The 23,994-nt window shown below is 42.8% G+C and overlaps 1 protein-coding gene across 3 annotated transcripts; it reads left to right on the top strand.

Annotated features, from left to right (window-relative positions):
• Positions 1–56: 56 nt before the first annotated feature.
• On the top strand, positions 57–22,325 carry si:dkeyp-69b9.6 (zinc finger protein 865). 3 transcript variants are annotated; one of them, XM_061915292.1, is made up of 4 exons: positions 57–646; positions 1,002–1,166; positions 16,125–16,736; positions 18,834–22,325. In XM_061915292.1, the coding sequence occupies exons 3-4, from the start codon at positions 16,511–16,513 to the stop codon at positions 21,185–21,187; spliced, it is 2,580 nt and encodes an 859-aa protein (XP_061771276.1). In that variant the 5' UTR covers positions 57–646; positions 1,002–1,166; positions 16,125–16,510; the 3' UTR covers positions 21,188–22,325. The 3 variants fall into 3 exon arrangements, with proteins under 3 accessions (XP_061771276.1, XP_061771275.1, XP_061771274.1); XM_061915291.1 differs by having other exon boundaries at positions 1,002–1,150; XM_061915290.1 differs by lacking the exons at positions 57–646; positions 1,002–1,166; positions 16,125–16,736 and having other exon boundaries at positions 16,743–22,325.
• The last annotated feature ends 1,669 nt before the right edge of the window (positions 22,326–23,994 follow it).

Below are 23,994 nucleotides of genomic sequence, written 5' to 3' on the forward strand. Positions count from 1 at the left end.
CTACAAATTCATCCATATTTGTTGTTATAACCTCTAACTACAAATTCATACATATTTGTTGTAATAACCTCAATAAAAAAACGAGTGGAAACATGCCTTTCTAAGTCGTCGTCGTGTTAGTACGCCTCGCACATTGCCTGACACAAAATGAACGCCTATTTCACCTCTCAATGGCGTTGTTTTTGTCCATGACGAAAATATCCCAGTGTATATTTGGAGATGATTAAAAGAATAAAACGCCCCGCTTTGGCACATTAGCGGCGACCATAGTGTCCGGAAACATTCCCAGGGCCGGAAAGAAGCGATGTTTGGGGCGCACACGTCACTCTTTTTTTTTTTTTTTTAACCCCAAATTTATTAGCGCCCACCATTATTGGCAACATTTACCGCCGGTGTTGCTACGGTCGAGCTCGGGGGTGATATAGAAAAAAGGACGACGGCGGTATCCGTCCGTGTTTATTGTCTGGGAGCGGCGGGCGCGCTTTTAGTGCCCCCCAAAAATGGCTCCGGCTAACCCCTGGAAAACAGCACGCAGCGACGGGGCTGAGGCGGCGGCTACTTAGCTCCTGGCTAACAGCTAACCCTGAGGAAGGCGTGACAGGCCCCGCTCGTCGGCGAACTCTTCCCCGGCGCCGCCGAAGCCAAGGTAAGGCCTATTTTTTTTTTAAAATTCCGTCTACTTAAGTCATGCTAAGTACAATGCTAACATTAGCACCGGAGCAGGTGAGTTTCTATGTAGCTTCGATGGCTAAGTTAGCATGCATGATTAGCCACACTCGGCTGAACACGTCCAAAAGAGGATGCTTGGGGGGGGAAAATGGTATAAATAATAATAAACATCCGCATGTTAATATCCCCCCTTTTTTAATGATCTGCTCCCACTTGAAAACTCCTCCCTGGAGCGCCTCCGTTGTTAGTGGCGGGTGTTGTTGATGTTTACATTGTGCAGCCAGGACCATGCCAGTCTTCTCATTTCTCATGTCTCTGCCTCTCTTTTGCAGTTTTCTGCGTGTGTGTGTGTGTGTAAGTGTGTGTGTGTGTAAGTGTGTGTTGCTTTTCACGGAAAATGATCATCGAAAGCGTCTTTGTCAATCATCGGCCGGGGGAATCTGCTTATACGCTCCATCCATCGGATCGATCGGAGGAAATGGTAAGCATTGACAGAGGTGAGCAAGTAAAAAACAAGTAGCAAAGTGAATGGTTGGAGTTAGGGCTGGGCGATATGGCCTTTTTTTAATATCTCGATATTTTCAGGCCATATCGCGATATACTATATATAATACGATATTTTGCCTTGGCCTTGAATGAACACTTGATACTAGGGCTGCAAATCTTTGGGTTTGATTTATTGATTGATTGATACTTCTATTAGTAGATTGCACAGCTCAGTACATATTCCGTACAATTGAGCATTAAATGGTAACACCCAAATTCATTTTTCAACTTGTTTAAGTCGGGGTCCACGTTAATCAATTCATGGGTGTCCCACGATTCGATTCAATATCGATTCTTGGGGTCGCGATTCGATAACATATCGATTTTTTTCGATTCAACGCAATTCTCGACTCAAAAACGATATTTTTCCGATTCAAAACGATTCTGTATTCTTTCAATACATAGGATTTCAGCAGGATCTACCCCAGTCTGCTGACATGCAAGCGGAGTAGTAGATTTTTGAAAAAAAAAGCTTTTATAATTGTAAAAGACAATGTTTTATCAACTGATTGCAATAATGTAAATTTCTTTTAACTATTAAACGAACCAAAAATATGACTTTTTTTTATCTTTGTGAAAACATTGGACACAGTGTGTTGTCAAGCTTATGAGATGCGATGCAAGTGTAAGCCACTGTGACAGTATTGTTCTTTTTATTTTATTTTTATAAATATTGAATGATAATGTCAACGAGGGATTTTTAATCACTGCTATGCTGAAATTATAATTAATATTGATACTGTTGTTGATGATATTCATTTTGGTTTCACTACTTTTGGTTCGTTCTGTGTCGTGTTTGTGTCTCCTCTCAATTGCTCTGTTTATTGCAGTTCTGAGTGTTGCTGGGTCAGGTTTGGTTTTGGAATTGGATTGCATTGTTATGGTATTGCTGTGTAGTGGTTTGTTGGATTGATTAAAAAAAAAATCAATAAAAAAAAAACGCGAATCTATTCTCAATCGCACAACGTATTTGATTCGATTCGTGTTTGAATCTATTTTTTCCCACACCCCTACCTTATACATATAATCACAGCAGTATGATAATTCTATGTGTCTACATTAGGGCTGGGCGATATATCGATATACGATATAAATCGCGGGTTTGTCTTTGTGCGAAATAGAAAATGACTATATCGTAATATTCGAGTAGACGTTCTCACGCATTTGTTTTTAGCTGCGGGCATTACACCAGTCTAGATGTGCTTTGTGGACTTGGAGAAGGCATTCGACCGTGTCCCTCTGGAAGTCCTGTGGGGAGTGCTCAGAGAATATGGGGTACCGGACTGTCTTATTGTGGCAGTCCGCTCCCTGCATGATCAGTGTCAGAGCTTGGTCCGCATTGCTGGCAGTAAGTCGGACACGTTTCCAGTGAGGGTTGGACTCCGCCAAGGCTGTCCTTTGTCACCGATTCTGTTCATAACTTTTATGGACAGAATTTCTAGGCGCAGCCAAGGCGTTGAGGGGTTCCGGTTTGGTGGCCGCGGGATTAGGTTTCTGCTTTTTGCAGATGATGTGGTTCTTATGGCTTCATCACGTCCGTTGTGTCCTGAGCAAGACACTTCACCCTTGCTCCTGATGGGTGCTGGTTGGCGCCTTGCGTGGCAGCTCCCTCCATCAGTGTGTGAATGTGTGTGTGAATGGGTAAATGTGGAAGTAGTGTCAAAGCGCTTTGAGTACCTTGAAGGTAGAAAAGCGCTATACAAGTACAACCCATTTATCATTTATTTATCTGGCCGGGATCTTCAGCTCTCACTGGATCGGTTCGCAGCTGAGTGTGAAGCGACCGGAATGAGAATCAGCACCTCCAAGTCAGAGTCCATGGTTCTCGCCCGGAAAAGGGCGGAGTGCCATCTCCGGGTTGGGGAGGAAACCCTGCCCCAAGTGGAGGAGTTCAAGTACCTAGGAGTCTTGTTCACGAATGGGTGAAGAATGGATCATGAGATCGACAGGCGGATCGGTGCGGCGTCTTCAGTAATGCGAACGTTGTATCGATCCGTTGTGGTGAAGAAGGAGCTGAGCTGGAAGGCAAAGCTCTCAATTTACCGGTCGATCTACGTTCCCATCCTCACCTATGGTCATGAGCTTTGGGTCATGACCAAAAAGATAAGATCACGGGTACAAGCGGCCGAAAAGAGTTTCCTCCGCCGGGTGGCGGGGCTCTCCCTTACAGATAGGGTGAGAAGCTCTGCCATCCGGGAGGAACTCAAAGTAAAGCCGCTGCTCTTCCACATGGAGAAGAGCCAGATGAGGTGGTTCAGGAATCTGGTCAGGATGCCACCCGAACGCCTCCCGAGGGAGGTGTTTAGGGCACGTCCAGCCGGTAGGAGGCCACGGGGAAGACCCAGGACACGTTGGGAAGACTATGTCTCCCGGCTGGCCTGGGAACGCCTCGGGATCCCCCGGGAAGAGCTAGACGAAGTGGCTGGGGAGAGGGAAGTCTGGGCTTCCCTGCTTAGGCTGCTGTCCCCGCGACCGGGCCTCGGATAAGCGGAAGATGATGAATGGATGGATTACACTACAGGCTCTCCTCGCTCTTGTCTCCTTCTCACAGACAAGCAGGCGCACATTCTTACATACGTCACATACTGTCACGTTGGGCTGGGCGATATTGGCTTTTATTAATATCGCAATATTTTTATGCCATATTGCGATATACGATATATATTACGATATTTTGCCTTGGCCTTGAATGAACACTTGATGCATATAATCACAGCAGTATGATGATTCTATGTGTCTACATTAAACATTCTTCTTCATACTGCACTGATATATGCTACTTTTAAACTTTCATGCAGAGAGGGAAATCACAACTATGTCAATTGACCAAAACTGTATTTATTAAATACTCTTCGTTCTCTCACGGGTGACTTTTTAAATGAAAGAACAAATGAATAGTGTTGCTACCTTTTTGCAGTAACACTTCTGCTGCATACTTTGCATATTGCTGTTGTCTGCTGAATATCTTCCCACTTGAAGCCAAACCACCGCCAGATGATGGATCCCCTGCTCTTTATTTTGGGCATTTATTGTTCTTCCTCCATTTGTGATCAGTTTTGTACCTTCTCTCTCTTGTATTGTCACAAGCTCCGCTCCGCTCTGCTTACACGACCTCTCAGCTAACGTTAGCCATGCTGCTACCTCTCTGGTCGGCGAGAGCGTATGATGCTAGAGTATGTGACGTATGTAAGAAGGCGGGCTTGTTTTCCGTCTCTTTTAAAAATGGACACACAAGAAGGAGTGAAAAACGCCTGTTGTGTAAATCCCGCAGCTAAAAGCAACTGCGTGAGAACATATAATCAAATATTACGATATAGTAATTTTCTATATTGCACAGAGACAAACCTGCGATATATCGATATATCGCCCAACCCTACGATATATATTACAATATTTTGCCTTGGCCTTGAATGAACACTTGATACATATAATCACAGCAGTATGATGATTCTATGTGTCTACATTAGGGCTGGGCGATATATCGATATACGACAGGGGTCACTAACCCGGTGCCCGCGGGCACCAGGTAGCCCGTAAGGACCAGATGAGTAGCCCGCTGGCCTGTTCTAAAAATAGCTCAAATAGCAGCACTTACCAGTGAGCTGCCTCTATTTTTTAAATTTTATTTATTTACTAGCAAGTTGGTCTCGCTTTGCTCGACATTTTTAATTCTAAGAGAGACAAAACTCAAATAGAATTTGAAAATCCAAGAAAATATTTTAAAGACTTGTTCTTCACTTGTTTAAATAAATTCATTTATTTTTTTACTTTGCTTCTTATAACTTTCAGAAAGACAATTTTAGAGAAAAAATACAACCTTAAAAATGATTTTAGGATTTTTAAACACATATACCTTTTTACCTTTTAAATTCCTTCCTCTTCTTTCCTGACAATTTAAATCAATGTTCAAGTATATTTTTTTTATTGTAAAGAAATAAATACATTTTACATTAATTCTTCATTTTAGCTTCTGTTTTTTCGATGAAGAATTTAAAAAAATGATTTCTTCAAACTTATTATGTTTAAAATAAAAAAATAAAAATTCTGGCAAATCTAGAAAATCTGTAGAATCAAATTTAAATCTTATTTCAAAGTCTTTTGAATTTCTTTTAACATTTTTGTTCTGGAAAATCTAGAAGAAATAATGATTTGTCTTTGTTAGAAATATAGCTTGGTCCAATTTGTTATATATTCTAACAAAGTGCAGATTGGATTTTAACCTATTTAAAACATGTCATCAAAATTCTAAAATTAATCTTAATCAGGAAAAATTACTATTGATGTTCCATAAATAGTTTTTTTAATTTTTTCAAAAAGATTCGAATAAGCTAGTTTTTCTCTTCATTTTTTTCGGTTGAATTTTGAATTTTAAAGAGTCGAAATTGAAGATAAACTGTTTCAAAATTTAATTAAAATGTTTTCGTGTTTTTTCCTCTTTTAAATCGTTAAATTAAGTGTTTTTTTCATCATTTATTCTCTACAAAAAAACTTCCGTAAAAGGAAAAAATGTACGACAGAATGACAGACAGAAATACCCATTTTTTTATATATATAGATTTATTTATTAAAGGTAAATTGAGCAAATTGGCTATTTCTGGCAATTTATTTAAGTGTGTATCAAACTGGTAGCTCTTCGCATTAATCAGTACCCAAGAAGTAGCTCTTGGTTTCAAAAAGGTTGGTGACCCCTGATATACGATATAAATTGCGGGTTTGTCTCTGTGCGATATAGAAAATGACTACATCGTAATATTCGAGTAGACGTTCTCACGCAGTTGTTTTTAACTGCGGGCATTACACTACAGCATGGGTGTCAAACTCTGGCCCGCCATGTAATTTATTTTGGCCCTTGAGACAATATTAAATTACCTTAGAGCTGGCCCGCCGGTATTATACAGCGGCGGTGCATTCATCGCTAATTCTAATACTTGTCAACCCTCACAATTTTCCCAGGAGACTCCTGAATTTCAGTGCCCCCCCCCCCCCCCCCCCCCCCCCGATGATTTACCGGGGCAAGCATTCTCCCGAATTTCTCCCGATTTCCACTCGGACAACAATATCGGCGGCGTGCCTTATAGGTACTGCTTTTAGCGTCCTCTACAACCTGTTGTCATGTCCGCTTTTCCGCCATACAATCAGCGTGCCAGCCCAGTCACATAATATATGCGGATTCTACACACACACACACACACACACACACACACACACACACACACACACACACACACACACACACACAAGTGAATGCAAGGCATACTTGGTCAACAGCCATACAGGTCACACTGAGGGTGCCCTTATAAACAACTTTAACACTGTTAAAGGACAAAGTCAAGAAGTTGGGGTTTGAGAGGTACAAGTTTGTTGTGCAAGTGACCATTGTGGGTTCACACCACACTGTGAACCCACACCAAACAAAAATGACAAACACTTTTCAGGAGAACATCCGCACTGTAACACAACATCAACACAACAGAACAAATACCCATCCCTTGCAGCACTAACTCTTCCGGGACACTACAATATACACCCCCGCTACCAACAAACCTCGATTTTGAATGTCAGTATAAAGTTATATAAGCCTTGCTTGTTCAATATTAAATGCAAAACTTGTTTGGGTCCCTATTAAAAGGTTAAGTGGTTCAACTTTGGCCCGCGGCTTTGTTCAGTTTAGAATTTTGGCCCACTCTGTATTTGAGTTTGACACCCCTGCACTACAGGCTCTCCTCGCTCTTTCCTGTGTCTCTTTCTCACAGACAAGCAGGCGCACATTCTTACATACGTCACATACGTACACGCCCTCGCTCAGCAGAGAGGTAGTGCCGTGGCTAACGTTAGCTGTGATGCTAGCGGGTTGTTACGAGAGAAAGAAGGTGCGAATCTCGTAACAAATGAAGGAAGAATTAATTCCCAAGAAAAACAGCACGGGGCCCATTGTCTGGCGGCGGTTCGGCTTCAAGCGGGAATATGTCGAATAGACAACTTTAATTTGTCATGTGTGGGGCACAAGCGTTGCTACCAAAAGTAACATTACTGCTAATATGTAGTATCATTTGAAAAGTCACCTGCTATTAACTTTAATAAATACAGTTTTGGTACATTGACTTAGTTGTGATAAATCAGGCGCAGCGTATACACTATCTTAAAACATACGCCAGGTTAAAACATACGCTAGCATGCTGTTTTAAAAAAGCAGCAGGAGCAAAGCTGAGTTGGGTTGTACTTTATTTATTCATCAATGTACTCACATTATTTGTAGATCAACCAACATCCACAAATCCATCAAAGTCCTCATCTTCTGCGTCAGAAATGGACAGCCGGGCAAGTTCTCCATCAAACACGCCAGATTCCCTCTCCTCATTTTCAAAGTCAGTCACGTTGTCCACAACATTAAAAGTCGACTTCTCGTGCCCCGTTGTGCGTATGGATTGGCTACCGTGCTGGTCCACTTCTTCTCCAGTGTGCCGAAAGTGAGCGGCACCTCGTCCATGTTGGTGATGTGTTTATTTACAACGCACATAGCAGCACGTTATGCTCACTGGGGGCGTGCCTTTAGCGTCCTCGAAACCTTCACCCTATAAAGTCTGCATGCTGTCCTCTGTCACGTCCACCTTTCCTCCATATAAACAGCGTGCCGGCCCAGTCATATGACATCTCAGTGCACACACAACAACCTATCTGGATTCCATAAGAGATTCGATAAGGAATCAGTTCGATAAGAGGATTCGATAATGGTCTTGAACTGGATAATTTCTTAACGAACATCATCCATAATGTCAGGGGTACTACGTCTACAAAGTCTGTGGTAACACTCGGGTCTTGCTGAGATTGGATCAAAAAAAGTTGGACGTACATTTAACCCTGTTTTTTTTTGTAGCAGTGTTTTTCAACCACTAAACTGACTCTCACCAGATCCTTGTAGTTCGCTGAGTTTCACACAACGGTCTGGGCTCCAAGGCATTGATTGATTGATTGAAACTTTTATTAGTAGATTGTAGATTAGATAGATTACATAGATTTACATTATTACATCATCATTATTTACAATCCTGGGGATGGAATGTGGAGGAGGTTGGGGGGGGGGTGTTAGGTTGAGTTGCTATCGGCATACTTCACTCATCAAAAATTATATCATCTGAGAAATGGACATTGTAACAGTGCAGGTGTGACTTGGTAGGATATGTACAACGAGCGGTGAGCATAGTGAGCTCAGAAAGCATAAGAACAAGTATATACATTTGATTATTTACAATTCCGGGAGGTGGAATGTGTTAGTCTAGGGTTGTAGCTGCCTGGAGGTGTTCTTTTAGTGCGCTTTTGAAGGAGGATAGAGATGCACTTTCTTTAACACCTGTTGGGAGTGCATTCCATATTGATGGGGTACGGAAGGAGAATGAGTTTAGAGCTTTGTTAGATCGGAATCTGGGTTTGACGTGGTTTGTGGAACTCCCACAAACTACGGTGGTCATTTACGTTCTAGCAACGCAAAACTCCTTCAAGGTAGCAAAAAAATAGTGAACCAATCGGGATCACCGGGCGGGATTTCATAGATGTGACTTTGCGCCGAAACGACTGATTCAAACGCCGATCGTCTACTGACATTGCTGCGTTGTTTCCGTAAAAGTTCTCTAACTTTTCGCTCTGTTGTTATCCAATATGTCGGCAGTTCTGTTTTGGATTTTCCAGCGTCTCTCATCAGCGTCACGGGTTGATTCCGATGTCAGTGGTTGAAGTAGGACGATAATCAATAATAACGGACAATCGGTTTATCCAATCACAAACAATTTTTTTTTTTTTACAAGGTCCAGCCTTCTGAAATACATCTCCTCTCGAGAAGTCCCAGATCCTTGTGTGGAGCTCAGACAACTACAAGGATCTGGCGCGAGTCAGGTTTGCGGCACACTAATATGCCGAGATTATGTAATTTCACCTATTTGGGTCAAAAATATTTTTTTGCAAACCAGTAATTATAGTGTGGTTTGTCGTGGTCACAATATGCAGGCGACAGCGGGAGGCAGCGTTCAGGTAAAAAGGTATCTAATGCTTAAAACCAAAAATAAACAAAAGGTGAGTGCCCCTAAGAAAATACGAAACTAAAACTGAACTGGCTACAAAGTAAACAAAAACAGAATGCTGGACGGCAGCAAAAACTTACAGCGCGTGCTGTGGAGCAGAGACGGCGTCCACAAAGTACGTCCGTACATGACATGACAACAATGTCCACACAAAGAAGATCGCAACAAAGTAAATATTCTTGATTGCTAAAACATAGCAGGTGCGGGGAATAGCGCTCAAAGGAAGACGTGAAACTGCAACAGGAAAAGCCACCAAAATAGAAGCGCAAGGCATGAACTAAAACACTACACACGGGAAAAGAGCAAAAAACTCCAAATAAATGACGGTGTGATGTGACAGTAGACTACTTTGAGACAAGAGCGATCGTGATGCACGGTTGGTTAAGGTTTAAATTCATATCCAACAATTGCGACAACTTTTTATTGTCTACTGAGTTTCATTTTTTTTATGATTTCTGCTGGTGTTTTGCCTATGCATTTTTTCAATGAAACAAATGCGCCTTGGCTGAAGGTTGAAAAACACTGCACTACAGGACAATACTTCACAGAAGTATGTGTACCATCAGTAAATAGTCCAACCTTGGCAGCTTTGCAGAGATGGGATTTATGGGTTCATTGAAGGTAGTTTGTTCTTTAAATGTTCCTTTCATAGAGCCGTTGAGAAGACTAGCTTGTTATAGATGTTTTTTAACAGTTTTATTTAGATCAACTAAACAATATCTCGTATCAATTGTAAGATCAAATGTTGATCAGAATCATTACATTAACACAAATATTAATCTGTTGGTGGGAATTATTCTGTAATATTAGCTATAACTTCATATTTTGTTGTGTTTTTCATTGTAAACGTTCCATAAGGCGGTGCCATATATCCATGCTTTGGCAGTGACATAACTTTGTCTTTTCCGGACTGTAAAGCGCACCCACTAAATTTTAGAAGAAGAAAAAATATGTTCCATATATTAGCCGTACAAGAGTCTAAGGTGCAGGTGTATATGATGGGAAATGAGTTATTTACACAGAAAGATTCGTTAAATGTTTATTTACTTAATCGTTTGTAAACTTTGTCTGTGACACGGCAGTAAAACGGCTGATCAAACAAAACAGAAGTCCTCATCATGGACCCACTAGCTGCAGAAAGGTAGCTCTTCAATCAGCTAAACAGACTCAACAGCTCCACGGTGAGATTATGGTGAATTTAATTAGGAATTAGTGAAACTGAAACAATCCAAAAAGAAGGCCATTCATTGTACAAATATGCATGAAAACTCTCCTACAGACATCACACATGGGACGGTTTAGTAAGTATGACTTGTTTAAGTTAAATGATAAAACGTACTAATATTTTTTGAAATGATGAAGAAGCCATACAAGTAGAACGCTATGGAAGGGTAGAAGACTGAACACCAATTCAACTTCCGGTTTGTCAAAAATGTGAGTACAAAATACAATACTTTAAAGAAAAGTGCGTGCGTGTGTGTGTTTGTGTGAATAATATATATGTATAAATAGAAGTAATATAAGTAGAAGTATAATTAATTACAATATAAATAAGGACATTTTTTTTATTTACAATTTATGTGTGTGATCAAGCTGAAAATAAGTATTTGAACACCAACATTAATATTTGGTAGAGTAGCCTTTGTTTGCAATTACAGAGGTCAAACGTTTCCTGTAGTTCTTCACCAGGTTTGCACAGACAGCAGGAGGGATTTTGGCCCACTCCTCCACACAGATTTCTGGGCTGTCGCTGAGTAACACAAACTTTCAGCTCCCTCCAAAGATTTTCAATTGGATTTAGGTCTGGAGACTAGCTAGGCCACTCCAGAACCTTGATATGGTTCTTACGAAGCCACTTCTTGCTTTTCCTGGCTGCGTGCTTTGGGTCATTGTCATGTTGGAAGATCCAGCCACGACTCATCTTGAATGATCTGACTGAGGGAAGGAGGTTTTTGGCCAAAATCTCACAATACATGGCTGCAGTCATCCTCTCCTTAATACAGTACAGTCGTCCTGTTCTATGAGCAGAAAAACACCCCCAAAGCATGATGCTACCACCCCCATGCTTCACAGTAGGAACGGTGTTCTTGGGATGGTACGCATCATTGTTCTTCCTCCAAAACATGCATAGTGGAATTATGACCCGAAAGGTCAATTCATTATGTAGTTCAGTAGCCAGTCAGATGGCACACATGTGCGTGGGGCTGGAGGGGAGGGGACGGTGCACTTGTATTAAAAAGAAAAAGAAAAAAACAGCTCCCAAACGGACGTCTCGCAACAAAAGACTTGACTCGTCCGTGAGCGTCCAATCTCTACAGCGTTGGCAGAGTGATGATGGTGCTCTCAAGTAATCATCCCTAATGGAACAATGACTCCTCCCCTTGCCATATTGGCACGCAAGCACAATCCAGCATTAAAGCTAAAAAGCGATGAAAGGTCGGAATATTTCAAGCTATGCTGTTGTTCAGACCGTAGCAAATCAAGGGAGGCCAATGCAGTAGTTAGGCTTTTACGATTAATGGACATCAAGGTTTTAATTAGTGCGACAGCGTAACCGCAAGAGGCTTAGGTTCTTTTTTTTCAATTTCCACTGCCCTCACTGGCATTTGAGTGACAGACCTATTTTTCGATCAGAATTAAAAAAAAAAAAAAACAGGCAGCGCTCATCACCAGGCCAATACCATCCCTACAGTGAAGCATGGTGGTGGCAGCATCATGCTGTGGGGACGGCATGAGACTAGTAAGGATAGAGGGAAATATGAATGCAGCTATATACAGAGACATCCTAGATGAAAACCAACACTTTCCATATAATGCAATTCTGTTAATCTGTCAGGCTGTGGCGATGAGTGTACATCTTTGAGAAATAAAATTATTTTTAGATTTTAGCGAATGGCTGCAATAAACCAAAAAGAGTGAATATTTTAAAGGGGTTTGAATACTTTCCGTACCCACTTTTTATTTTTATTTTTAAAAAGTCTTTATTAGAGTCCATTTTTAAAGATGTTTTAAGGCCATATTTTTGCAACTTGAAGGGATCTAACCTGTCACCTGTTTTGAAAAAGTTTCATTATAATTATCATACCAAACATCGCAAGAATCAATCTGAATGGAAAATGCTGTTGTATCGTCACCCCAGGAATCCAATCAAATCGTTGGGTGCGCCAAAAATGTGCTCCCCTATAAAGTAAACAAACTAAAAACAAAATGGACTTTCACTGTTTGATACCAAAAATTGCATGTCAATAAATATTGATCATCCTGAAATGCAAAGTTTTGTCCCCAGGTACAAAAACTTAGTCACGTGATTTTTTTTTCTTCTTCATTGTTTTATCTTTCTCCAACAAATATAGCATACTTGTTTGATTTTCCTTGTGATTCAGATGGAAAGTGGAATATTCCCAGTACATTTGGCTTCATTATCATCATTTTTGCCTCCCAATTTTTATTACTTTGCAGTGCTTCTCACTAGCGACCAGCTTAGTATTTACGACTTTTTATCTGTGCGCCCCATGTGTGTAAGCTCGTGGTCCTGCCTCCGCAAACCGATACACAAATTTTGGACCGATGACAAGAGGATTCACTCAATTCATTTAATTCCGCTCTTGAATTATCACACTTAAATGCACAGAGTGAACCCTCTTGCACTCTTGAAAGCGACAGACGTAGAAAACAAACACCCGCTAACATGGCAATTTATCGATGCTGAGAAATTTGTCATTGAGGTATCGACACAGGCCTACATATTGAAAACACTTCTGCTTAGTGCCCCAATTCAGCCAGGGGCCACCCTTTCTTTGATATTTATGTCATATCTCACTAAAGAAAGTGAGACATTCATATATCCATCGTCTGTGTGCCGCAGTCCTGCAGAACCATCTGAGGGTAAGTTGTTCTAAAATATCAAATGTTCAGTATGCTTACTAATCTGATTAGCTGGGTAAACAAAAACAAAATCAAATGTTTTAATTCTTCCCCAAATGCCGTTTTTCCAAGTTTGCAATGCTTCATTTACCTCAATTAGATCCCTACTTTGTACCCACCCTAAAGCAAAATTATTATTAGCACCGCCGTGCTAATGAATCAAAAACGGTACTATTCTCTGTTTGAAAAGAACCGATTCCCAATTTCTGTTTCCTTATTTTTTTGTTTTGTTTTAACACGCTTCACGGCGCGTCGTCACGTCATGACATTGCTGGTTTTACGAGCAGAGGAACACGTTCGGCAGCGCACAATCACTGAGTACTTACAAGACGACACAGTGTATAGACAGAAAAGAGGGAACAGACGCATTTTGGCCTAAAAACCGATAAAGGTGAATTTATAACACTGTAACGCCCCCAGATAGTAGTGTTTTAAGACATGGCTGGCTCGCTAGCCAACAGCTAACATCCGTCGGCAGTTGGCAGTGTTTTAGCTACTTCTAAATCACTCATCCTCGTCTCCATGGCAACAGATAAAGTGAATTTCTTACAAGAATCAGCCCTGCAGGATGAGGAATAGCTAAAAATGCTTCACTACACACCGTAGGAGCATACAATAGCTCACCGGTGTCACAATGTAAACAAATGCCATGGGTGGATCTACACCTGACACCCACTGTAATGATACCAAGTACAATAGCGTGTCTAGTCGATAATACTATAATTCAGTGGTTCTTAACCAGTCGACCTCAGGGGTTCGGTGGAGATCAAAACACACCCGACTCTTCGTGTAAATACAAACTTCTCCCTGTTGGCATATTACAGATATGGCAACAGCTGACTGATTTGCAGGTGTGTAATTTGTTGTGAGTTTATGCACAGTCTTAGTTTTGTTGTTTGAACAAGGTGATGTTCATGCACGGTTGATTTTGTGCACCAGTAAAAAAAATATGGTAACACTTTAGTATGGGGAACATATTCACCATTAATTAGTTGCTTATTAACATGCAAATTAGTAACATATTGGTTCTTATCTAGTCATTAAGTACTAATAATGCCTTATTCGGCATGGCCTTATTATAACCCTAACCCTCTAACCCTGACCCTAACCGAATAACTAACATATTCTATTACTTAGAATATGTTCTCCTAGTGCAGGGGTAGGGAACCTATGGCTCTAGAGCCAGATGTGGCTCTTTTGATGACTGCACCTGGCTCTCAGATAAATCTTAGCTGACATTGCATAACACAGTAAGTAATGAATAATTCCGCTGGTATTCACAGTGTCAAAAATAACGTTCAAAATATAAAACATTCTCATGCATTTTAATCCATCCATCCGGTTTCTACCGTACCTGTTCAAGAAGTCGCATTAAAGGTAAGAAGTATTTTATTTGTTGTTGGTTAGCTTCAAAATAATGTTATTAAAAACAGTAAAATACTTTTTATACTCTAAAAATGTTAGTCTTACTTATAAATGCACGCATTTAGTTGAATTCAGTCTTAAAAAAATATTATATGGCTCTCGCGGAAAAACTTTTTAAAATATTTGGCTTGAATGGCTCTGTCAGCCAAAAAGGTTCCCGACCCCTGCCCTAGTGTCTAAATAACTCTAAATGAAGTCTTTGTTACTTAGAATATGTTCCCCTATACTAAAGTGTTACCAAAAACATACAACTTCGTCTTGAGTTTGAAAAAAAAAAACATGTTATTTTTCATAAAGAAGGGTTCAGTGAATGCGTGTAAGAAACTGGTGGGGTTCGGTGCCTCCAACAAGGTTAAGAACCACTGCTGTAATTATATCTATATTTTCTATCGTCACTAAATATTTTTTCCTTTTTAAAAAAATTATATTATGTTTATATACTCGAGAAATATGAAAACTAACATAAAGTATTAAACAATAGATGAATAAGTGATTATTAGATTTTAACAGTAGTGTAGATAGAACATGTTAAAATGGAAAATAAGCAGATATTAACAGTAAATGAACAATTGGAATTAATAATGAGTGAGTGAATTATATTTATATAGCGCTTTTCTCAAGTGACTCAAAGCGCTTTACATAGTGACACCCAATATCTAAGTTACATTTAAACCAGTGTGGGTGGCACTGGGAGCAGGTGGGTAAAGTGTCTTGCCCAAGGACACAACGACAGTAACTAGGATGGCACAAGCGGGAATCGAACCTGCAACCCTCAAGTTGCTGGCACGGCCACTCTACCAACCGAGCTATGCCGCCTCACATAATCATAATCCATTTTAACAGCTTGTCCCCCATAATGTTGACAATATGATAGAATGATAAATGACATAATGTAATACTGCATAGGTCACCAGACTAATTAGAATGCGCAGTTTGCTTACTATTAAAAATTGTCTAGTATTTTCACTATTTTATTGAAGGACGAAATTGTTCTTTGATTACAATAACAAATATGTTTAATGTACCCTAAGATTGTTGATTAAACAAAGCCAATATTGCCGTTTTTTTGTGGTCCATTTTTATTTCGAAAAGTATCAAAATATAATGTATTTTGATACCAGTACCAAAATATTGGTGTCGGGACAACCCGATACTAGATTTAGTATGTTTTTATATCCTTTAGAAAATATGTACTTGCACGATAACATCTGGAGCGCCACAACACACTAGCACGAATAGATTGCTCTTTTGTAGGAAGCAATGAAAGCTGTAGTTGGTAGTGTTTAGTTGTTGAAGCCTTAGTCCTGATATGAGTTTGTTACTCTCTGCACCCTGCTAACTGAATGGGGGAAAATAACAGTGCATAACACGGGCCAAAGATGAACACCATTTTAGGGCAATACATCATCTCAAAGCAGCCATTGGTGGGATATTTGCTTTCCCTTTTATGAAATTGATCTTTTCTTTAACTTTGTCTTTGTTTTTCAGCTTCAGGGTCTTCTTGGCTGAACACAGATGAGGAATCTCACTTAGATCAAAGGGAAATGTCAATGCAGTAACTGGCAAAGGAAACAAGAAGAAGTCAATAGAACTGCTTTGCTATAGAAGTTATTGTAAGCCTTTTTTTTTTTTTTTCAAAGTAGGCGGAACATTTCCAAATGACTTTTTAAATCATTTTCAGCTGCTTTTGGAAGTAAATTTTGAGCAGTGGAGGATCACGCACATCCTTTTTCTAAACATTAGATCGAAGTGACATCGAAACATTTGCACAAAACCCTTTTTTTAGACTTGAATTTATATTTCACCAAGCTCTTGTTGCTGCTCCTAGCACTGGAGGTTTGGCCCTACACCCCCAATGTGCATTTGAGTGGGAAATGTTCCAATTTGGAAAATACAATTTGGACATTATAGAAATGTTAAGTGGGCACCAGGCCCACCAGTTCAAGGGTCTTGGTCTAGACCGCCAACTACAGCATCAGCAGCAAGTGCAACTTCACCAGCATCAACTACAGCAGCAGCAGCAGCAGCAGCAGCAGCAAGCTGAGTCGTCTGGAGCTCTTCTGTCTGGACTTGGCTTGGGACCCCTGCAGGGGTCAAGAGGTAACGCCTTTTCTGATTCTGCCTCCATTTTTGCCAAGATGAGTGCCCCTCCTCCCCCACCTTTACAACAACAGCCTTCCTCATCTCAGAGCTCTCGCTCAAAGTCAAGCAAGATGGGTAGCAGCAGCAGCAGCAGCAGCTCTTCCAGTCATTCCTCGGGCTATCCACAGTTCCTGCGCTCTTTCCACCCGTCTGAGGCAGTACTAGCACAGGAGCAGTTACACCCAGGTGTAGGCCGTTTTGAGCACTTTGCCGGGGGAAGTAGCATTAGCGCGAGTGGTGGGGGATTAGGAGGATTAGTAACATCAGCACCTCCACCCCCACCTCCTCTGCATCCCGGCTTGTCTGTCCCCCAAGCATCATCTGGCCCCTCCTCGTCTTCCCCTTCTCCTTCAACCTCTGTGGCCACCTCTAACAATCCTAGTAGCAGTGCAGTCAGCTCTTTGGGACACCAGTTAGTTGGAGCCCAGTCTGATGCACGGAGCCTTCACCAACAGTTTAGCTGCATGCTAGCTGCTAACCAGTATTTTCTCTCTGGGGTGCCTGCTAATGCTAGTTTAGAGCAGTTCCTCGTTCAGCAGGGTAGCCATAACCACCTAGGGATCGGCTTAAGTCAAGCAGGTGGGGAGTCTAGCACTAGCCTCGCTCCACCTTCCGCACTGCATTCTTCTCACTCGCTGAGCCACCCTCAGCCACAGCAGGCACCGCAGCAGCCACCCCAGCAGCAACAGCTTCCGCCTCACACCCTTTCTCATCCTCACTCTCATTCTCATCCTCACCACCCGCTCCACCCCGGCTCCCAGCCGTCGTCGCTGGGCGGCTTTGACTTTCAGGGTATCCCTGTCCTCTCATCAAATCAGATCGCTTCTCTGATGCAGCAGGAAGCAGGCTTGCCACTCCCTTTGCCACTTCATTTGTCCCTGTCAAAGGATGATGGCAAAGCGGAAGGCGCAGGTGGTGGAGCCGGTGGTGGTGGTAGTAGTAGCAGTAGGAGGAAGAAAGCGATGGCTGGTTATTTGCCCCAAAGAAAATCTGATAGCGCTAATAATGGCCACAGCAGCCATAGTGGTAATCCTAGCACTGGTAGCAACAGTGGAGCACTTAGTCATAGTCAGCCCCCAGCTTTAATTGGAAGTGGGGTTGGTTTAACAAATATGGGAGGTGACCCATCATCCCTTCTTGCCTCTTCATCCTCATCCTCATCAGTAGTTTCTTCCTCCTCCTCCGCCGCTCCCTCTTCTTCTGCTGCCTCAGTACTCATTACTAATGATTCTCACCTTTCTAAATCTGATAACCCGAGCTCAATGCAACCCAACGCCACAGATTCCGATACAGAGCCAGTTTATAGCTGTGGAGAGTGTGGCAAAAGCTTCCCTCACCTTTCGAGCCTTCGCAGGCACATGCGTATGCATGAGCCAACAGCAGCTGGCACTAGCAAAGTTGCCTCTACTGGCCCAAATCCTGTTCACATTAAAACTCAGTCAGACCCCACCCTCCCCCATTCGACCCAAGATACGCCCCAGCCCTCGTCCAGTTGTTGTCCTAGTCCAGACAAAATATTTCATTGCCCCGAATGTGGCAAAGGCTTTAAGAAAAAAGGGCACCTCCTGCAACACGGTGTCTTACATTCTTCAGCCCGCCCCTATGGCTGCTCCACCTGCTCTCGGGCTTTTAATCGTAGAGAGTCACTGACACGGCATGAGAAGATACATGAGGAAAAGCCATTCCGATGTCCTGCCTGTGGTCGTGCCTTCCGTGAGAGCACCTCTCTACTCAACCACGCTGCCTCAGGCACCTGCGGCAAGCCAGGTAGGGGACCTAAACAACGGGGCAGCAAGACAGGAAGCGATGGTGAGGACAGAGTTGGGGGAGGGAGCGGAGGAGGTAATGGAGGAGGGGGAACTTATCAGAGCAATAGGGGGGTAATTTATGGGAAAACTGAGGAAGAGGATGGTGTAATCATTGTGGGGGAAGGAGAGCCAAAGTCAGGTTTAGGATGTGATGGTCTGTTTCAATCTGGAAGGGGAGGGAATTCAAATAACAGGGACAGAACAGATGGTAAATACCCCACTGACTACTCTCGGAATCGTTACACAGGCTACCATGAAGACCACCGTTCTCAAGGTAATCCATCTCCGTGCTACTCTGGCGCCTCCCCCTGCGGGAGTGGGATGGCCGGCCCAGCTTTGAGAAAGGCACCCCTGGCCCCAACGCTGCATCCGCACTCACAGAGCCACAGCCAGCACCACCATCCGCAGCAACAACCCCACCTGCCCCTCTCTTCTCTACTGGATGACTCAGAGGATGATGTCACCAGCTCCGTCAATAACGCGATCTCTGCGATCACGGCTGCGAGTGGAAATAGAGATGATAGAGGAGACATCATAGGAGGCCTACTAGGTGGTCTTGGTCTTGGCCCTCTGGGTTCCCCATCGACCTCCGGCATGGATAAAAATTTCAGAGGTGGTGGGAATCCGGAGCCTTTGAGCAGCAATCCACAAAATCCTGCTGCTAAACCCAAACGTCCCCGCAAACCCAGACCCAAGAAAGATCCAACAGCTGATGGGCAGCCCCCTAAACGTAGGCAGTACGCTCCAAGGATGGGAACCAGCGGCCTCCCCCGCACTCACCTCTGCAGTGTCTGCGGTAAGGGTTTTGCACGCCGCGAGACTCTACGCAGGCACGACCGCATTCATACTGGAGAAAAGCCTCATCACTGCACTGTTTGTGGGAAATATTTTAGAGAGGCTTTCCACCTAAGCAAGCATCAAACAGTCCACTCTGGCGCAAAGAATTACAAATGCAGCATCTGTGGCAAGGAGTTTGGCTACTCCCAGAGCCTCAGGAGGCACAGCAAACTCCACCAGAAAGGGGAGATGGAAGAGGTGCCCACAACGCCAGCTCCAGACAACATAAACAGCTTTAATACAAACCCTCAATGCGGTGTGACCCAAGACGGGAGCCAGAACCAAGTACCAAGCACCTCCTCCTACTACTCCTACCCTCAAGATGTCAAGCCTCAAGATACCCACCCTCCGCCACAGACCCAGCCACATTCACAGCCTCCGCCTCGTCTTTACACCTGTGCGATATGTTGGAAGTCGTTCCGCCATCACTTCCATCTGACTGCTCATCACCAGACGGTTCATGAAAGTGGGGGTGAAAAGCACTTCTGCTGTGAGGTGTGTGGAAAATCATTTGCCTACTCAAATAGCCTAACCCGACACAGGCAGTCCCAGCATGGAATCACCCGCGCTGAGCCGTCTAACCCTCAAGAAGGCAGCAGCGGGTCTGGAGACAACCGAGGAGGGAGTGACGTGAACCAGTCGGCGTCGGAGAGCGAGGCCGCCACCAATGCTCTGCTACAGATGGCCCCTGCTTCCGAAAGCCACGTCCCTCCAAGTCTAAATGTTGTCACTCACAACCACCAGCAGGCAGCCTCGCAACCGCCTGCTGGTTACTCCCCCCTTTTTTATGACGCCACAGCCCATTCTTCATCATCCAGTGCCCCATCTTACTCGCAGCCTCTGCCCCCCAACTCCACGATCATGCCGCCTCACCACCCGCACTCCCCAGCCGGGGTTAAAGGAGAGCATATATATCCAGCCGGATCCCGCAGCCGTACGCTTCACACAACAGCCCCCTTTCAGCCCCTTACAGAACTGCCCTCCACTGAACATCACCATCTACATCATCATCTTCATCACCCCCACCATCATCCTCATCATCAGTCAGGTGCCCTGCCCCCCCAACACCTCGACTGCAGCAACCAGGTGTCACATGATGAAATCAGGCGACACAAGAAGAAAAAAAAAAAGTCCGATAGGGGAGATTGGAGGGGAAATAAGTATGAATCCCAAGACATAGTCAGATTCGATGGCAGCCGCAAGAAGAAAAAGATAAGTTGTACAGTAAGAGGGGGGCCATTGAACAAAAAACAAGGCTCTCTTCGCTTGACGATTAGACGGGGAGAAGGATCTGGTGGCGGCGGGTATAAACTTGTCAACACTGGGGGAGTGAAAGTTCAGATCCTGTCATCCCTAAAAGTTCCCGTGAAGCGTTTTGGCTGTCCGATATGTCCCAATTCAGTGTTTTCCCGCAAAGCGGGACTGCTGATCCACATGGCAGTTAGACACCCGCAAAGAGCCACGACCCGGCTGGAGCGACTTCAGTGCAGCGTATGTGGGAAGCGGTCACACAGGCCCATGGCTGCTTATATCCACCGGGCTACTCATCGCTCCAAAGGGTCCTTCTCCTGCCTGGGTTGCTCGGCCCGCTTCTGGAACGCTGTACTTCTCCAAAGGCACAAGGGGGCCTGCCGCCAAGTTGTTCAAGAAGCACGGCCGGGCGATGCGAAGAGGATGAAGCTTCTAAAGAAACCGGCAGAAAGACAGACCCGAGACGGTCAAGGAGACATGCCGTACCACCTACTTGGATCATATAGATACTGAGCATCCTGGTATCCGACAACTGTCGCGCATGATTGCGAAAAGAGGATGACAATAAAGGGACTTGAAATTAATTTTTGACTCTGCTGACTTTAGGACCGGGTGTGGTAACAACTACTGTAGAGCGTCATGTTTAATCACCTGAAATTCTTCCAGATTCTTTTGGAATGTGTTTCAAAGATGTGACTGTTTCCATAGGATCACTAACCCCTTAAGTGCATTGACACTATGCTTGGCAGTCACTAAGCAAGTTTAGATAACAACGTGTATCTTTTCTCCCCATATTTTATCCAGCATCCCTGCTGCACCTCTCGCTGTATGATAAACTCTGTCCCTGCCGTGTACTCTGTCTTGTTCATGTAGCAGCTCTGAAGATTTCCTTTTTTTTTTTTTTTTTTTTTTTTTTAACTATTATTATTTGTCAAGTGCTTTTATTAGGAGTAGGGACTTTGCGGTGAAGACATTTGTTGATAGTTCTGTCAGTGCATGTTTGTTCTCTGGTCAAGTTTTTGCTGAGGTGATTGACATGTGATGGCTTATTGAAGTATATCCCAGACGTTTGTAGTGTCGACTTGATTCAAGAGTTCCTCCCATAACCCCTAGTGATTATAATCACGTATAGATGACATGTTCACGGTAATTAGCATCAAGGGTCTCCTGCCAAAAATGAAGAAACTTACTTCACTTGGTTCGTTTCAGATTTTCTTAGCTTTTGTACCAAGAGGTAGAACACAAGGTAAACAAGTGGACTATTAACAGTTTCTCATGTTATTTGTATGCTCTTTTATTTGAATTTTTTTTAGCAGTAATTCTTTCTACAATGCTTCACATTGGACCTATTTTAGAAGCTCCTCATGTATTTAAGTACGTAACTGTCCACACGCCAATCTGAGACTGAACCCTCAACCTTTTTTTGTGTGTGTGCTGAGTTGCAATCATAACCTGAAACTGTCACACTTTGGTTTTCTTCTAAAGAAAGACGTTAACCTCTTCACATATGAAATGTCCGTGTCCCTTTCACACCTTGTTTTTTTTTTCTTCCAAAGGAAAAAAAATATAGTTTTAGTAGATTTTTATCACTTTATTTACTTAAAGCCAGTAGTTGATTATATTTGAAAATGAATAAACCTTGAGTGTAATACTTTTGTTTTTCTTTTTTGTTCAAAGAAATGTCCGAGAGACTCAGAGAATACAGGGTTTCGATAGTTCTAGGATACGCTTAGGGATGTGAAGACTTCTTTTGTGTACAAAGAAATGTCAGAGAGAAGTTCTAGGATACGCTTAGGGATGTGAAGACTTCTTTTGTGTACAAAGAAATGTCCGAGAGACTAGGAAAAAACGGGGTTTCAATAGTTCGAGGATACTCTAATGGACGTGAAGACTTCTTTTTTGTTCAAAGAAATGTCAGAGAGACTCGGAGAGTACGTGGTTTCAATGGTTCTAGGATACTCTTAGGGATGTGAAGACTTTTTTGTTCAAAGAAATGTCAGAGAGACCAGGAAAATACAGGGTTTCAATGGTTCTAGGATACTCTTAGGGATGTGAAGACTTTTTTGTTCAAGGAAATGTCAGAGAGACTAGGAAAATACAGGGTTTCAATGGTTCTAGGATACTCTAATGGACGTGAAGACTTCTTTTTTGTTCAAAGAAATGTCAGAGAGACTCGGAGAGTACGTGGTTTCAATGGTTCTAGGATACTCTTAGGGATGTGAAGACTTTTTTGTTCAAAGAAATGTCAGAGAGACCAGGAAAATACAGGGTTTCAATGGTTCTAGGATACTCTTAGGGATGTGAAGACTTTTTTGTTCAAGGAAATGTCAGAGAGACCAGGAAAATACAGGGTTTCAATGGTTCTAGGATACTCTTAGGGATGTGAAGACTTTTTTGTTCAAGGAAATGTCAGAGAGACTAGGAAAATACAGGGTTTCGGTAGTTCTACAATACTCTTAGGGACGTGAAGACTTAGTTTTTATTCAAAGAAATGTCAGAGATACTCGGAGAGTACAGGGTTTCAATAGTTCTAGGATACTCTTATCTGAGCCTGTTTCATCCAATACAGACTTCAAAGACGGTATCTTGCAGCTCCACCAGGTGGCAGTAGAACCCACAGCTCACTGCTGCCGCGATGCAGTCACATGGACTGGCGCCGAAGGGTCAGACCGGAGTGATTCACCACAGTGCGACTGCCAGCTCCGGCTTTAGCTTGCTTGCTGCGGACTGCTTTTAAAAAGAACTGATGGGAGAAATGTGCTAAAACGTCTCCCATGAGCTTTGAGCAGGTGACCTATACCTCAATCATAATCCACCCATGTAAAATTGACCGTTCTTAAACTTGCACGTGAGTGCCACTGGTTGTGCGCATGCGTCACCGAGTGGTGTGTTTGGACATGTGACGCGACTTTAATCGTGGCGCCCATTTGTGGGTCGTGTTTTGAAAGGCTTTGAAAGAAATGTGGGTATTTTTCATTCATCCATGCGTTTTTTACCGCTTGTCCCTTTCGAGGTCGCGGGGGGCTGCAGTTAGACCCTGGACAAGTCGCCACCTCATCACAGGGCCAACACACTCAGTTTTATCTTAAAAATCATGGATTTGTTGCTAACATTTTAGCAAATTTTATTCATTTAAATCTACAAATCATTGCTTTTGATATTTGAAGCCATTTTAGAAGTTTGCTGATTTTTCCCATTTATCAGTAGTATGCTGACGTTTAGCGCTAGTATTCAAGACAATTTTACTCATCTAAACCTGATATTTGGCGTAGTCTTGAAAGTTAGCTGACTTGTTGATACCTGAACCTCTTTGTCTTTAG

Source organism: Nerophis ophidion, linkage group LG11 (genome assembly GCF_033978795.1).
Source record: "Nerophis ophidion isolate RoL-2023_Sa linkage group LG11, RoL_Noph_v1.0, whole genome shotgun sequence".
Taxonomy (NCBI): Eukaryota; Metazoa; Chordata; class Actinopteri; order Syngnathiformes; family Syngnathidae; genus Nerophis; species Nerophis ophidion.

Bases quoted from the DNA above. Each gene is read 5' to 3' on its own strand.
- si:dkeyp-69b9.6 (XM_061915290.1), top strand. From the start codon at position 16,775: ATGAGTGCCCCTCCTCCCCCACCTTTACAACAACAGCCTTCCTCATCT.